Source organism: Podarcis erhardii (genome assembly GCF_964252035.2).
Source record: "Podarcis erhardii genome assembly, chromosome: Z".
Taxonomy (NCBI): domain Eukaryota; kingdom Metazoa; phylum Chordata; class Lepidosauria; order Squamata; family Lacertidae; genus Podarcis; species Podarcis erhardii.
The window spans coordinates 29762327-29778824 of NC_138504.1; the positions used below are offsets into that span (position 1 = coordinate 29762327).

Genomic DNA, 16498 nt, shown 5'->3' on the forward strand with positions numbered 1-16498 from the left:
TCATGCCACTTCCCGGAAGATGAACCATTGCTTTTTTGCAGCCATGACTTGCCAGAAGACGCTTCCAAGATAATAAGAGCACAAGGGAGGCGTTGGTGGTAAGTTCTGGCACTTCTTTTTCTAGAAAAATAACACTGGGAGAAAGAGACATATGGTGGTTTTAGGTGGCTGTGTGGTGAGGGGGGGGGCAGAGGGAGCTGTGTGTATATGTGACAGAATGTCCTGAAAGGTGTGCTGTCTTCCAGGTGCAAGGATTCAAGAAGTGACAAAGAAGTTGTCAAGCCTTATCAAGCCCACCGACCACAACCCCTTCCTTCTGATCCATGTGTTTAGAAATGATACTGACAAACAATGTACAGCGTTGATACTGCCAGACATCGATATAACCTACAATGTACAGCATGGGACTATGAGACTCTAGATATGAAACTGAAAGGCTTTGGGTGGGGGGGGTGGAAGAGGAAAATATTGGAAGTACACAACTGTCTGCACAGGTGGTGTTGTCAGGAAAGGTTTGGCTTCTTGGACCATGTTCTCCACTTCCAGGGAAGAGGACGTCCGGCAAGAGATGGGCTGCACCTCGCAGCGGCTGGGAAGAGTATGTTTGCAAACCTTATCAGAATAACTTTAAACTGAGTCCTGAAGAGGAGAGAGACAATATTTCAGAGTGTGGGAGTGGGGGCAGGACACAAAATACTGGGGATAATAACTTCATTGATATATATATATATATATAAATTTAAAATGTCCAGTAGCATCTTAGAAACCAACTAAGTTTGTTCTTGGTATAAGCTTTCATGTGCATGCACACAAAAGCTTATACCAAGAACAAACTTAGTTGGTCTCTAAGGTGCTACTGGACAGTTTTTATATATATTTTGACTGCGTCAGACCAACACGGCTACCTAACTGAATCTAACTTCATTGATGTACAAAGAACTGGGGTGGTGCTTTCAGAACCTGCTAGCAGGCAGGGGGAAAGGAACCAAAATTCTAAGTGTTGCCTCTAAACTGTAACACTTCTGTTTCAAGCAGTGCCAACTGATGTCAGAGAAGGCACTGAAGGCACAACATTGCTACCTTTCATGACTGGCTGCAACAGGGAGGTAGGGCTGCCATCATGCCTGGCCACACCTGACATCAGTGTGCAGACGGTTGGGTTACCTGACTCTGGGCATATAGGTGTATCTTGTTTATTTATTATTTTTTATTATTTATCGTATTTCTGTAATGGTTCTCAGATGAAATCATAATATGGAGAGCAGACCAACAGAGCTTACAGGTGATCTATAACAAGAAATGATCAGGCAGGGTTTATAAAAACTAGGCAAGCATCAGAAAATATTGGTCTAATAGATTTATATAAAAATAAAGACCAGTTTGTGACCTTATCATTAGATGCTGAAAAAGCTTATGATAAAATCCATAAACATTATATGCAGGATACATTAAACAGATCCAGGTTCTCTTTGGAATTTCTTAAATGGGTCAAGATGCTATATGGTGCACCTATGTTGAGAGTTAAAACAACAATTGTTAGATGAGAATGATGAATTCTACAGGTATGTTATATTAAAAGAAAAATACCAATTGGCCCGGATTCAGCCCAATGGCAATACTTGCAGTTGCAACATACTGTACGTTACTATATTTTGTTCGCATCAGCAGCTTTTACAGCAACTATCATGCCTCAGATATTAGAACAATTGACTAAATCCACTGAGATGAAAAAGCCAGTGGTTGCTTTTTTTACTGGTTTCAATTAGTCAATTTGATGTACAACTTCTGAGAAACAAATGGCATAATGAACTGATGCAGTGGGACACTGTTTTAACTTTGGTAGCTAGTGCGTCATTAGATTATAAACAGTGCCTTATACAACAAAAAGTAATGTTTAGGATTTATTGGACTCTACGTTTTTACAGAAATGGACTTTCTACGACAGCACACTGCTGGTGATGTGATAAGGAAAATGCTTCTTTGAAACGTTTGTTTAGGCAATGTCATATGCTTTAAAAATTTTGGAGGGAAGTATTAAGATGTATAAATGTTACTTTGGGAGGGAAATTAAAATTGTCAGATGACAGTGTTATTCTAAACCACATACCAACATAAATGGACTTTTACACACCTTTACTTCTACTAAAAGACTGATATTGATACAATAGAAAGAAAATGCCATGGCCTTCTCTGGACAACAGATAGAAGATATGAGTACACTTGCAAAATATGAACCATTTACTTTTAGATGTTGATTGTGTGTTGATAAATATAATGATATTTAGAATCCATTTATAATAAGCATAACAATTTCTTAATATATTTACACTTGTTAGAATAACTGTAATTGTTACAGACTTACATATTGTTCTGTGCCACAGTTTTAAGTACTTTTCGATTTGTTTTGCTTTGTGTTCCCATTCCCTCACCTTTGTTATATTACTTTTTTACTGAAATGTTATAATAAATAAAAAAATGTTAAAAGTTAAGTAAAAAATATTTATTCCTGCATTGTGGGAGGTTGGACATGACCCTGGGGTCCCTTTCAACTCTACAATTCTATGATTCTATGAAGAAGACCTACAGAGGACTCGGCAAGAAAGGACCCATTTGCACTACCTTGACCCCTGTTTGGGTTGCTCCCCCAGCCAGCAAGTGTTTGTGTGTGTGTGTGTGTTCTGCCTGCAGCAATCTTGTGTGTTGTCTGTACAGTACTGGTATGTTTGCTGCATGCCTGCTGGGAAGTTTTTCTGGCTGATGATAGGTGTTTTGTACTGTTTGGTTGCTGGCTGAGTCGATACAGCTGGGGTGTGGGTGGGATCCAGGGCCTGTCGCATGTAGCAAGGTTGACCCCGAATGTGGTTGCTACTTTGGGTTGCCACAGGGCAGGAGTGCCCCCACTGTCAGTCAAAATACACTGTAACACAAAACCCCACATATATAGTGGTGCCCCGCAAGACGAATGCCTCGCAAGACGGAAAACTCGCTAGACGAAAGAGTTTTCCGTTTTGGAGGTGCTTCGCAAAACGAATTTCCTATGGGCCTGCTTCGCAAGACGAAAATGTCTTGCGAGTTCCTGCGGGGTTTTTCCCCTCCCCCCCCTTTTTCTAAGCCGCTAAGCCGCTTATCTGCTTATCCGCTAAGCCGCTAAAAGCCGCTAAACCGCTAATAGCGCTAAGCCGCTAAGCCGTCAATGGGCTTGCTTCACAAGACGAAAAAACCGCTAGACGAAGAGACTCGCGGAACGGATTCTTTTCGTCTTGCGAGGCACCACTGTATTACCGTATTTTTCGCTCTATAAGATGCACTTTTCCCCTCCTAAAAAGTAAGGGGAAATGTGTGTGCGTCTTATGGGGCGAATGCAGGCGGGAGGCTCTGGTCAGCGGTCCCTTTAAAGAGCCGTGTGGAGCATGTGTGTGGCTCTTGGGGGCTTTTCCCTGAGGAAGGAGAAGGGCTCCTCTCCTCGGGGAAAAGCCCCCAAGAGCCGCACACACGCTCCGCGCGCTCTTTAAAGGGAGCGTTGCTCTTGGGGGAGCCTTAGCCTTGCGCAGTCTCTCCTGGGCAGGGAGATGAAGGCTCCCCCTGCCTGGGAGAAGCTGCGCGCAGCTAAGCCAGAAGCCAGGACAGCAAGCGGGATTGCAGCTCTGCGATCCCGCTTGCTGTCCTGGCTTCTGGCTTAGCTGCACGCAGCCTCTCCCTGGCAGCAGGATGAAAGCAGGGGACATTGCACATACCTTTGTAAATCAAGAAAATCTTTAATAAAAAATACATTAAAAAATAGTGATACCTTGGGTTAAGAACTTAATTCATTCCGGTGGTCCGTTCTTAACCTGAGGTACCACTTTAGCTAATGGGGCCTCCTGCTGCTGCTGCGCCGTGGCGGTGCAATATCTGTTCTCATCCTGAGGTAATAGTTCTTAACCCAAGGTACTATTTCTGGGTTAGCGGAGTCTGTAACCTGAAGCGCCTGTAACCTGAAGCGTCTGTAACCTGAGGTACCACTGTATAGGATTCGCAGGCCACTGCGGTAGACAGGCCTGTGATCCTCACCCGGGGTAAAAGCCTGACTGAGGGGGAGTTTGGTTTAGTGGGGTTCCCCTTAAATGAGAGGCAAGGGGAGGAGAGTTGAAGAGGATTTATCACCTTCTTTCTGACAACATGGGATGCACATACTACTGGGCCTTCGTTTTCTGCCTGTGGCCCTCAGATGTATACAAGGATAAAAAGTGGTACACTAATGTGTCTGAGTGGGCAGGTAGCAAGAAGTGGTGAAATTGCTGCTCCAATCTCATTGATTGTGGGCAGAGGAAAGTACAGTTGGAGTGGAGGTGCTGACCACCACCCAAGTGTTTGGTCTCCATTTCTAGTTCCAGCCCTTTGACTCCTTTAGCATATCCACTGAGCCCTCAGGTCTAGTGGTGCTGTTGCTGAATGCCAGGCCACCATTAGACCACGCTTATCCATGATCTGATCATGGATGAATGGACAGATCAAGTCTGCATTACCAAGACTTGGTTGAGTGTTCTGGGTCAGGCTGAACTTACCCAGCTGTGCCCAACTGAGTACAGTGGTGCCTCGCAAGACGAAATTAATCCGTTCCGTGAGGCTCTTCGTCTAGCGGTTTTTTCATCTTGCGAAGCAAGCCCATTGACAGCTTAGCGGATTAGCGCTATTAGCGGTTTAGCAGCTTTTAGCGGATCAGCTGATAAGCGGCTTAGGAAAAGGGGAGGAAAAGGGGGAAAAAACCCACAGGAACTCACAAGACATTTTTGTCTTGCGAAGCAAGCCCATAGGGAAATTCGTTTTGCAAAGCGCCTCCAAAACGGAAAACTCTTTCGTCTAGCGGGTTTTCCGTCTTGTGGGGCACCGCTGTACATGGTACAGCACCATGCTAATCAAAGGTTGCTATTCTCCATACAAGTACAATCTCCTTGACCAGAAAATCACTTGACCTCAGAATGGGCTTAGAGGGTCTGCAGCTGGAGTTGGATGAGAGAAACAGATTGGGGGTGCTGCTGGTCTATTGAGTACCCTGGTGCGCAGCTGCATCCCTGACTGGGCTGGCTGAGGTAGTCTCTGGGGCATTGTTGGAGGACCCAAACACAATTGTTCGGGGTGACTTCAATATCCACATGGAGACTGCTGAAGAAGCAGCCCAAGACTTCATGGTCTCCATGCCAACTATGGGTCTCATAGCCCTTCTTTCACACCCTGTGAAACATAAATGCACAGAGTTTTTTAAAAACTGGGCAATGGCGCGCTGCCATCCTGTGACTCCCGAGCCTCCCCCTGCCCCCTGCTCCCTTTGTTTTGACTGATCGGGGGAGGTTCAGGAGTCACAGGCGGGCGGCCGTTGCCCAGGAGGGTCGCAAGGCGCATGGTTTCTCTGCCAGGCAAGGTGCAAAGCCCTTCTTTCGCACCTTGTGAAACATAAACTAGGCAACGGCTGCCCGCCCGCAACTCCCGAGCCTCCCCTGATGAGTCAAAACAAAGGGGGAAGGAGGCAGGAGATCTGTACTGCCTGACGTCCCCGGTTCCCCTTTGGCAGTGGCGGCGGAGGCGGCAAGCAGCAGCCTGGAGCCAGCCGGTAGGGCAGTTGGCTCTGGCTGGCTTCAGGAGCTGCTCGTTGCCGTGGCGCCCGCCATTTTTCCTCACCGGAAGTCCCCATATGATGTCATACTGTACTTGCCACTGCTTGCCCACCAGACTTTTCTTGTACACAGCAACCCAGGTCATATGGGCGGGGAGGGCGGGTTGCAGTGATTTTTAAGAAGTCATTAGCTTATACCTGGCATCCTATTGGGAAGACCCAGTTTTCTGACTGCATGTTCTGGAAGGTGGGCAATAGGGGCAGTACACCTTTTGGTGTACTGACCTCCCCACTGCAACAAGGATTCCCTGCCCGAGCTGCTTCAGGTCGTGGTGGATGTTCTCCTGGAGACACCTAGTTTGGTTGGTCCTAGAGGATTTTAACATCCATGCTGACACAACCTTAAGGTAAGGGTAAAGGAACCTCTGACCATTAGGTCGTCGCGGACGACTCTGGGGTTGCGGCGCTCATCTTGCTTTATTGGCCGAGGAAGCCGGTGTACAGCTTCTGGGACATGTGGCCAGCATGACTAAGCCGCTTCTGACGAACCAGAGCAGCACACGGAAATGCCGTTTACCTTCCCGCCGGAGCGGTACCTATTTATCTACTTGCACTTTGAGGTGCTTTCAAACTGCTAGGTTGGCAGGAGCAGGGACTGAGCAACGGGAGCTCACCCCATCGCGGGGATTCGAACCGCCGACCTTCTGATCAGCAAGTCCTAGGCTCTGTGGTTTAACCCACAGCGCCACCCGCATCCAACACAACCTTACAAGGGGCCATATGGGACTTCATGGAAAGCGTGGCCTCCATAGCGCTGTCCCTGTTTGGCCCAACTCATAGTTACGGACATTCCTTAGACCTGGTGTTAGACCTTTATGGATGTGGATGATCTGACACTAAGTAAAAACGAAACAAAAGAAGTGCCATGGTTGGATCACTTCCTGGTGCTACTGGACTTCTCCACAACCCTTCCTCTCTGCAAGGAGATGGGATCGATTCAGATGGTTCGTTCCCGCCACTTAATGGATCCAAATGGTTTCCAGAGAATGGTATGGGATGTTTATCCCATGTTGATGGCCTTTCAGCCGATTCCCTGGTGGCCCGTTGGAATGCAGAGTTATCTAGGGCTATTGACTGACAATGGTGAAAGCTGTTTCTAAGTTCTGCTGGATCTCTCAGCGGCCTTTAGTATTATCGACCATAACATCCTTCTGGACTGTCTAGAGGAGCTGGAAGCACTGTTATACAGTGCTTCTGCTTCTTCCTCCTGGGCCGTGTCCAGAAAGTGGTGTTGGGGGATGAGTGTTTGGACCCCTGGGCTCTCACTTGTGGGGTGCCTCAGGGTTCCGTCCTCTCCCCCTTGCTTTTTAATATCGATATGAAGCCGCTGGGAGAGATCATCAGGGGGGTTGGGCTGAGTGTTCATCAGTATGCGGATGATACCCAGCTCTACCTCTCTTAAATCAGAACCAGTGAAGGCAGTGAAGGTCCTGTGTGAGTTTCTGGAGGCAGTTGGAGGATGGACAGTGGCTAACAGATTGAGGTTGAATCCTGACAAGACAGAAGTTCTGTTTGGGGGGGGCAGGGCGGGCAGGTCCTGAATGGGGTGACTGTTCCCCTGAAGGACCAGGTGCGCAGCCCGGGGGTTATTTTGGACTCACAGCTGTCCATGGAGGCGCAGGTCAATTCTGTGTCCAGGGCTCTATTATTATTATTATTATTATTATTATTATTATTATTATTAGCCCCAAATGCAATGCACTCTGGTCATGGTTTGACCATTATTTGGCAAGGGCAATTCCTGGCAGGGTGGTGGGCCTATTCAGATGTGGCTGCCTCTTCCCCCCTGCTCTGTGCGCCCACTACCATGCCCCCCCTTGCTGCCCTTCGCTTTCCCTCCCTGCACCCTATTTTCCTTCCGCCGTTTGTTCTGCTTGCTTTTCTGCATTCATGCTTTCCCTCTCCACCCCAACCCGCCCCCCACATTTTCCTTCACCATTTCATTCCACCTTGCTTCAGCACAACATTTCTCCTCCCCATTTCATAGCATCTTTACTTTCCCTTCCTTCCAAATGAGCAACTTGCAAAGTCCTGCTGAAGTGAAATGCAGCGTGTGTGCAGCTGCCTCCTGGTAGGCAGGCTCCCTCTCAGTTTCGCAAGAGAGGAGCTTCAGTCTCTCCATCCAATTGAGTAAGCAAGGGTGCAAAGGTGAGAGAGAGGTCATTCAGCAGAACTGAAAAAGAAAGCAGCGGTGGGGGGTGGGTGAGGAAGTTGGGGCAAAGTGAGACCACAAACCACAGCACCTTTTCTCCAGCCAAAGACACATTTCAGTGCGTCAAACACACTCAAAGAGGGTGCAAGGCAGGCCAGAGGCCCCACAGATAGACCTGTAAGGGCTGTACAGTGGTACCTCGGGTTACATACGCTTCAGGTTACAGACTCTGCTAACCCAGAAATAGTACCTCGGGTTAAGAACTTTGCTTCAGGATGAGAACAGAAATCGTGCTCCAGTGGCGCAGCGGCAGCAGGAACCCCATTAGTTAAAGTGGTGCTTCAGGTTAAGAACAGTTTCAGGTTAAGAACGAACCTCCGGAATGATTAAGTACTTAACCTGAGGTACCACTGTATTTGGTCCCTGAGCCTCACATTTCCTATCCACGCTCTAACTCAGCAACCTTAACAAACTACCATTCCCAGGGGATGCTATTTCCTACTATCATTCCAGGCAGCAAAGTGTCTTCTGCTTTTGTTGCTAAACTCTGACACTCCTCTTACCAGGCAGTGCAAAATGGTGTTTGTGAAGATACAGCAGAGAGCATAGCACCGCTGCCTTTCTTGGGTGGTGGATGCAACAGGGAGATAGGGTTACCATCCTGCAAGGCCACACTTGATGTCATAGTACAGAACGTGAAGTTACCTGGCACTTACCCATTTCTGATTGGCTTATGTTTTTCAAGGTCAGCTTGACCCTATGCTTTCGCTCTTAACTGTTCTATTTTAAAGCACTGAATAATCCTTCAGGAAGACTACCAGCCTCATTTTGCAGACAACAGCATGGTGCAGATTGCCTTGCCAGATAAGGCTGTATGCATAAGCAACTGATGAAGTTGAGCTATAGTGAGCCAGACTGTTGGTCCTTCTAGCTCAGTATTGTCTACAGTGACCAGCAGCAGCTCTCCAGGGTTTCAGCCAGTGCTCACCCGGTGCTGCCTGGAGATCCAGTGATTAAGCCTGGGACTGTCTACATGCAAAGTGAATTCTCTTTTACTGAGCTATGGCTCCTTGCAATTAGTTCAGGTGTGGCGGAGGATGAAAAACAGACTATGAAAGATAATAAATAAATAAATAAATAAATAAATAAATAGATCTTACACGCGCTTTCAAAAAGCATCAGTCTTTTTTTAAAAAAAATGTATGTTATTGATTTTCAATAGACATATAAAAACTACAATTGAATCCCAAGCATAACCAAACAAAAATGGTGTTTAAGCTGTCTTCTGTACAAAGTAAATACAAATGTATTTGTATTAAGGTAAATTCAAATAGCATAACTCACATGTGCAAATAACCCCCCTCCCCCAGGGATACATGTGTCAATGGAAGTTTAATCAAGGAAGCTGACTTGTTGACATAAATAATAAACATAAACCATGTTGTTTCAAACTGTTATAAAATTTTAGGGTACGCACACATAGCAGACATATACTCCACAAAAAACCAGTTCTTCACCCTTCAGAATTTCGGAAATATTCCCTGCGAAGATTACACTTTATTTTAGCAAACAGAACAATCCCAAAAGCCATTTTGGCTCTCCTAATGACTCTAAATATTTCTTTTGCAGAAGGAAATGTCTTGGAAAAACCTTTCCCAGTAGTTCTTTTCACTTACAAATCCTGTCTTAAGAACATATTTTGTGTATGAATAGGGTAGGCCTGTGACCTGGATTCAGGAAATAAGATATTTACCAGCTCAAAAGAATGGCTCAGGCTTGCCTGGTAAATGCAATCAGTGACCATGATTAGATATCTTGCCAGACAAGAGGCAAGCTACACACTCTCAAATTTCTTTTCTCTTTATGTGACAGGTGTATGTTTTTTGGGTGGTCTTTGGCTAAGGGGCTGGGCAATTTCTAAAGTCTTTAAAAGTTCTTGCACACCCTTGTTCTGGGTCCTCACTGCCATGCAAGGGAGGGTGGGCTCTCCTGCAAAGAAAAAAGAAGAAGAGATCTGCCTTGTTTTCCCTGGATCCTGCCTTCATCTATTCTTCTCTGACCGATAATGGACAGGGGACACTGTGCCCCTTGATGGGGAGCTGAGCTATAAAAGCCAACCCCACATTTTTCTGTCCTTTATAACTTGACCCTTAAAGCATTCTACTGTATTGAGATAGTGACTCTAAGTGTGCTTTTTCTCAAATTCTAGCAAACCAGTTTTGGATAGTAAGACCTGAACGTATCTTCCACTCGGCTGCTCTGTCTAATGAAGTGGAATTGAGAGAATGAAGCACATTAAGTATATCCTTGCCACAGCCATCAGGAATTGCTATCACTTTCTAATGAAAGAAGAAATAGTGCTGTGTCGGGCACAACCTGTTGATGTACAATATTAGATTTCTTTAGAAATAATTTCTAAAAAAAGTTTGGATCAGGGCCTACGCCCATCAAATATGCAGGAAATATGCATCATTGTTTGTGGCACTAAGCAAGATGGTTAGGACAGAAGAGAAGGAGATAAACTTAGTAGCATGGAGGGAAACCTTGTTCAAATGAAAGTTATTTGTTTTATAATTTTCCTGCTTGATCCTTAATGATAAATAACACCAGCTGAAACATAGTGCATCTCATACAGTACATGCACATCTTGATCTAAACAGTAAACAAATCCCTAACTGTTGCCCATAGCATAAAGAACGTGAGCATGACCAATTTGCCACAGAACTCACACCAAACGCAAAGCAAGAAAGAGAGGCTTGTCTTGAGGCGAAGCAGAGTGTTGCGTAAAGTGAAATTGCTTCTTGGAACTTGGAGAGCTAACTAACCGTTGGAAATCTAGGGTTTTTGTACCTATAGTCAATGCATCTTAAAGGAGAACAGATGAGCAATTCTTATAATACCAATATTTATTTATTTTTGGTAGTCTATTAAAATCCCAACAGTTTCCTCTGCTTATTTAGTAGTTGAAATAATATTGTTATAAGTTTTTTTGGGGGGGAAGACCCCCCCCAACCGAATAAATTAATCAATGTAAGGATGTAGCTAATTATTGGGAGTGTTGAATGTAAGATTCCAGGCCAGTGGAAAAATACAGACTAAGTTTCCTTTCCAAACCAGGGCCTCACCTAGGATAGAAGTATTAGCATGACAAAAGGTGTTGATGACCCCATCACAGAGGAATCCTTGGGCCAGGGCAGGCAGGGGTTGCCAAGGTGACGGGGAGGGGGAAGGCTTTGCTCACAGGAAAAATGTGCCTCTAAAAAAACTAGACTTGGGATAGCAGGCAGATGGGAGGGGTTTGGGCAGGGATTTGATGGGAACAAGAAAAGAGAAAAGGCCAGAACCATCTTTGCTGCTGACTGTTGAGGCGGCAACCAAGAGACAGGGTTATATTGAATGAGATCAACTTTACTAATACCATGATCTACTACAATGATAAATCCTGTATAAAGTACAGTTTGACACCCCTGTTTACAAATCTAACAACACATCCAAAGTGACGGGAATGTTTAGCAGATTTTTATGCTGCATTGGTTTAAAATCCACTTTGCACAAATAATCACCGATCTCTGAAGTGGAAGGATTATCTGAGGAATAGAGATGAGAATAAAAAGCTAACAAAGGGACTGTGAATTTTCTGAGAGGCATAACACATTTCACCATTTCTGACTTTGATTGTGGGCACATGCGCTAAACCCTGTCTGTGGTGCCTACCCCTTTACTCAAAATGATGAGACAAGAGACCAGAGTATGGGTTCAAATTGGCCACAACTTTATTGAGCTTCAGAAGTGGGAAACTTGGCACAGGCCTTGGCAGGTAACCCTCTCAGCCCGCCTGGCTGAGGATATGCAGGCAGATGAGGTCCAGTGAGAGGGGACTGCAAGCACAAACTTACACAGCATGCCCTTCCACCGACCTCCTTCCGGGAGTTTGACCTACATGGACCTCTAGGGCCAGGGACTCCCGGTTTTTGCCCTTTAACGGGCCCCGCAAGCGCCGCCGCATGGGGAGGTAGCATGAATGTATCCCCCCCCCCCCCGCCGACTTGATGTTAGACTAAAGGCTACCTTGCCAAGGCCTAAAAACCGCCACCCGAGGGCCTAAGTGGCCTCACCGCCAAGTCCCACAACTGAGGACCAATCAAACCCTGCAGTCTATCCAGTCCCCAAGGACTTGTCACAAGTCGTGGAGCCAGAAGTCATTACCCAGTGGGGTCAGGTGCACTCCATCCTCCTGGAATAGGTCAACTCTATCTGCTGGGAGGTTGGATGTGGGATAGAGAACCCACCAATTTGCCGCATGATATTGCGCATGGCTCTGTTAATTTTTTTCACAGCATAATTGATGTGAGAGGGATTGGAAACCCCCCTCCAGTGCAGATAAGGTAGGAGATTGGACCAGCCAATGGTCATTGTCAGGTACAAGGCATGCAGGCTTTTTATATCTGCCCTTGCAGCAAGGGTCAGGGCAATGCATTTTTGTTCCACTAGATCGTTCTCTCCCACATGTAAAATCAAGACCCTCGAAGGGCCATGCGCCACCGCAGCACTATGCAACATGGGCATCAAGCTCCGCCAATGCATGCCCCACTGGGCAATCCAATAAATGCGTACCTTGGGGAGGATGTTAAGGTTATGCCACCACTGTGTGAACATGCATAATCCGCTGCCCAATGGACAATGCTGTGGCCTATAACCCAGATCTTCATGGAGGGTGAACCTGTAAGAAAATTAAATTGCAAGCGGTAAGGAGGAGGAGCCGGGACAAATGTAGCTTTTGTAGGCTGCAGAGTGCCAGCACCCCAGTGTCTTGATGTGGGCAGGGTCCCAACCCTGTTCCGCTGCTGAAGTGGCAGCCCTGATACGGAAGGAGTGCCCAGAATATTCCTGGGGACTAACGCCACAAGCCAATAAGGCTTTGCATAAGACTGCTGTGAATTGAGATTGCGTCAAAGGGCGCATGTTTGAATGAATGAAGAAAGGGCTCTTGCACTTGGGCCAGACCCTGAAGAAGCAGCGTGTGTCATGATATGGGCAGGGGCCCAGCTGTTCTGTCAGGGACAGCGCCAGCATGACCCCTTTCTGCAATTGGTCAGTTTTTGAGGACCGAATCTTGACATTCAATGGGCAGACTTAATGTCAGTGTCTGCCAGCCCTGATTGAGGAGATCCAGCCAAACACTTCCCAATGCGCACGGCGCCAAAAAAGGCTAGGGAGAATGCTGCCCGAAAGAGACGTGTTTCGAAATTTGACCAGCAGATCTCTGGTAGTTTTCTCCAAATTAGATTGAGTGTGTCAATAGTGATAGGCTTCCTGCCATCTTGACGTGGGGGAATGACGCAACGCCACCCAGCCAGCAGCTTCTTGACGTGGAAGCTGTCACAGGGGTCTGGCCAACAAAGGAATTTACAAAAAATGAGATAGCTGCCCTGTAAAGCATTAAAGTTTTATGGCAAGGCCCTTGCGCTTTAGGAGCACCAAGAATTGAAGCACCTCCTCCTCGGATGCATGCCGTGTCACGGAGCCACAAAAGCACCCAAAGGCATCCCAGGCCCTGGAATAAGAATGTCTAGTGGAGGGTGCTATTGCTGACAATACTCCCTGGTTTACTTCTCGCTTCCAATCTCCCACAGATTATCTGGGAAGGCGTCCGAGGTCTGGGCTGCCTCTGGTGCCAGCTCGCGGAAACGCTCCATCTGGAAACGAGATAGCGCATCAGCAATGTTATGAAATGGGCAGTGAAGGAAATATTGTGCTGCAGGCCCTCCAGCGCAAAGAGGCGCAGCACCCTTATGACCCTCATGGACTTTGCTGACTGCCTAGATAGAACTCTTACCACCGCTTGACTGCCGGACCAGAAACAGACCCTGGAATTCAAGAAGAGGGTTCCCCAGATGTGAATGGTGACTAGAATAGTAAAAATTCTGGAATTAAATCCCGAGTGATGCCTGCTGCATGCCAAGAAGATGGCCACAGCTGGGCACACCAATGGCCCCTGAAGAACATGCCAAAGCAAAGCGGCCAGAAGCATCAAAATGGACCTGGAACTCCACCACAGGTTTAAGGCTCTTCTGCCAAAATGAAACCCCATTATAATCCTGCAGGAATGCAAGCCAAGCCCTCAGATCGTCCTTTATCTGCTTTGCCACCCTAATGTGATGGTGGGGGGCTACCCCTCCAGCCGTGAGCCGTGCCAGACGGGCACAAAAGGCATGGCCTGGCGCAACTACCCTACATGCAAAATTAAGATGACCCAATAGGGATTGCACCTGAGAAAGGGTGGTCTTTTTAACCCCAAGCATTGCCTCCAGCAACGCTTTCAAGGATTCCAGCTTGGTCTGCAGGAGGCGCAATGACTGCCGAATTGTGTCCAGTTCAATACCCAAGTAGGAAAGGATAGTAGAAGGGCCCTCAGTCTTTTCAGCAGCCAGAGGTATGCCAAAGTCAGCCGCAAGGCGCATGAATGTAGCTAAGGATAGGACGCAAGCAGCGGAGTCTGGGGTTGCCATAATCAGAAAGTAATGCAGGTAATGGGTCATAAAAGGGGAACCAGATGTAGTTTTGAAGGCCATTCAATAAATGTGCTGAAGGTTTCAAAGGCCGCACAGGCCACAGAGCAACCCATGGGCATAGCCTTGTCAAAATACCAGCTATCCCTGAATTTGAATCCTAGGAGCCAAAAATCTTCAGGATGAACTGGGAGCAGCCGAAAGGCTGACTCGATGTCGCATTTTGCCAATAAGGCCCCAGGGCCCAATTCTCTGATCATTTTGATGGCTATGTCCAAGGATGCATATTTAACTGAACAATGCTCCCGCATTATGGCATCATTTACAGACCCACCCCTAGGATAAGACAGGTTGTGCATTATGCAGAACTCACCAGGAAGTTTTTTGGGCACTATGCCAAGAGGGGAAACTATAAACTTTTTGAACGGTGGGGCCGGGAAAGGGCTGGCCACCCTGCCTAAATGCCACTCTTTTTCAATTTTGTTAAATGCAACAAGGGGCATTACCGACTTTTGATTGGGAGGGGTTCTGGATACTGGTGAACTAGAGACAGGGATGTGGAAGCCATATCGGAACCCTGCCTCCAAGTAGTTGGCTGCGGTCCTGTTGGGATAAGCTTGTAACAACAGTAACATCGCGGAGAGGTGGACAGGGGTTGCAGCTAGGGCGGAAAAAACCTCATTTTTGGGAGGTAGCCTTGGCTTGCTAGGCTCTGGAGGTAGAGGCTCCAGAGTCTCCTTTGGCATCTTGGCTCTACTCCCCGATCCTGTTTTTCGAAAACTGCAGAAAGGAGGCTTAGCCCGAAAACTGTCCGTGAGTGAGGACCACCGCAGCGCTCGCAAGCATGGTCAAAATGGCATTGGTCCCTGCTGCACAACCCATTATTAAACTCCCAACAAGTTGACATAGCCACCCTTTGCACTTTGGAGGGGGGTTTGCCTGACTTCTCTCCAAAAGCCCTTTTTTGGAAGTTTGGGGCCACTACTTTGGACCAAAGATCATTGTCCTTGATGTCCCAATGCGCCTTGGGTTCTTCAGCCGCCCTCTTGCAGAACAGCTTACCATATGCTAAAGCTGCAGAGTCCCCTGCCATTTTTCTGGCTTTTAAGATGATGCCCAGATAGATAGCCAAGTGCCAAGCCCTATCAGGGTAAGCAGCGGCCGCCAGGGGAGAAGGTAAGCAGCCAGGCCATCGGGGTAAGCAGCGGCAGGGGAGCTATGCCAAGCACCCACCCCCGCAAAACAAGCGGGCCAGCCATGCGGCCTGGCTGGGACCCACGCCACTCATTCAAGTCAGCAACACCGGTGGCTGGCGGCAATGCCAACCCCCGCTGACGTAAAACCCAGCAGGCCACACCTGCGGCCTAGTCGGGCCCGCACAGCCCGCTCTAGGCCTGCAGCACCCCGGGCCAGCGGCTGCAGGAAGCAGTGCCCTCCTGCCGCCGCTGAAAGGCGAGCAGGGCAAGCAAGCAGGCAGCACCTGCAGCCTAGCTGCACAGAGGCGAGGAGGCCACCCTCATAATCTGAGGCTTGAGCCAAGGAGTCAGCCTCTTTTCTTTTGGCCTTAGGCCCACCCCTGGCCGGCCGTCCATTGTCCTCTCTGGCCGAGGGCGGGTCAAAGGCCGGCTCAAGCAGGTGGGTGGCACCCACCCAGGGAGCCCCACTCAGTGCCGCAAACCCCGCCAACCTGTGAGGAAGGGAGGGCGGATATTCCCGTGACAAAGTTATGTGGTTTTCTTTTATTTCGTCCTTGAGCCAGTATCTACATATTCATAATAGTGCCTCTTCAAATGCTACATATATTTAATTAGTTTCTTAAGTAATAATAATAATAATAATAATAATAATAATAATAATAATTACATTATTTACACCTAGCCCATCTGGCTGGGTTTCCCCAGCTACTTTGGGTGGTTTCCAACAAAGTATTAAAAACATGATAAAGCATCAAATATTAAAAAACCTTCTGGTGTCTTCTAAAAGTCAGATAGCAATTTATTTCCTTGACATCTGATGGGAGGGTGTTCCCCAGGCCGCCACTACCAAGAAGGCCCTCCGCCTGGTTCCTTGCAACCTCACTTCTTGCAGTAAGGGGACCGCCAGAAGGACCTCGGCGCTGGACCTCAATGTGTGGGCTGAACGATGGGGGTAGAGACGCTCCTTCAGGTATACAGAACCAAAGCTGTT

At 47.4% G+C, this 16498-nt stretch overlaps 1 protein-coding gene across 4 annotated transcripts; it reads right to left on the reverse strand.

Annotated features, from left to right (window-relative positions):
• Nucleotides 1-556: 556 nt before the first annotated feature.
• On the reverse strand, nt 557-16098 carry LOC309333584 (uncharacterized protein). Of its 4 annotated transcripts, XR_014152549.1 has the most exons (5): nt 14818-16068; nt 13413-13498; nt 12417-12522; nt 2363-2450; nt 557-639 (listed from the first exon to the last, which is right to left on the reverse strand). XR_014152549.1 is itself a non-coding variant. In XM_081847309.1 (4 exons), exons 1-4 carry the CDS (start codon nt 15055-15057, stop codon nt 9762-9764), a joined length of 462 nt encoding a protein of 153 aa, XP_081703435.1. In that variant the 5' UTR covers nt 15058-16098; the 3' UTR covers nt 9029-9761. The 4 variants fall into 4 exon arrangements, 3 of the variants coding, with proteins under 3 accessions (XP_081703435.1, XP_081703434.1, XP_081703433.1); XM_081847309.1 differs by lacking the exons at nt 557-639; nt 2363-2450 and adding an exon at nt 9029-9791 and having other exon boundaries at nt 14818-16098; XM_081847308.1 differs by lacking the exons at nt 557-639; nt 2363-2450 and adding an exon at nt 9029-10178 and having other exon boundaries at nt 14818-16098.
• Nucleotides 16099-16498: the final 400 nt, after the last annotated feature.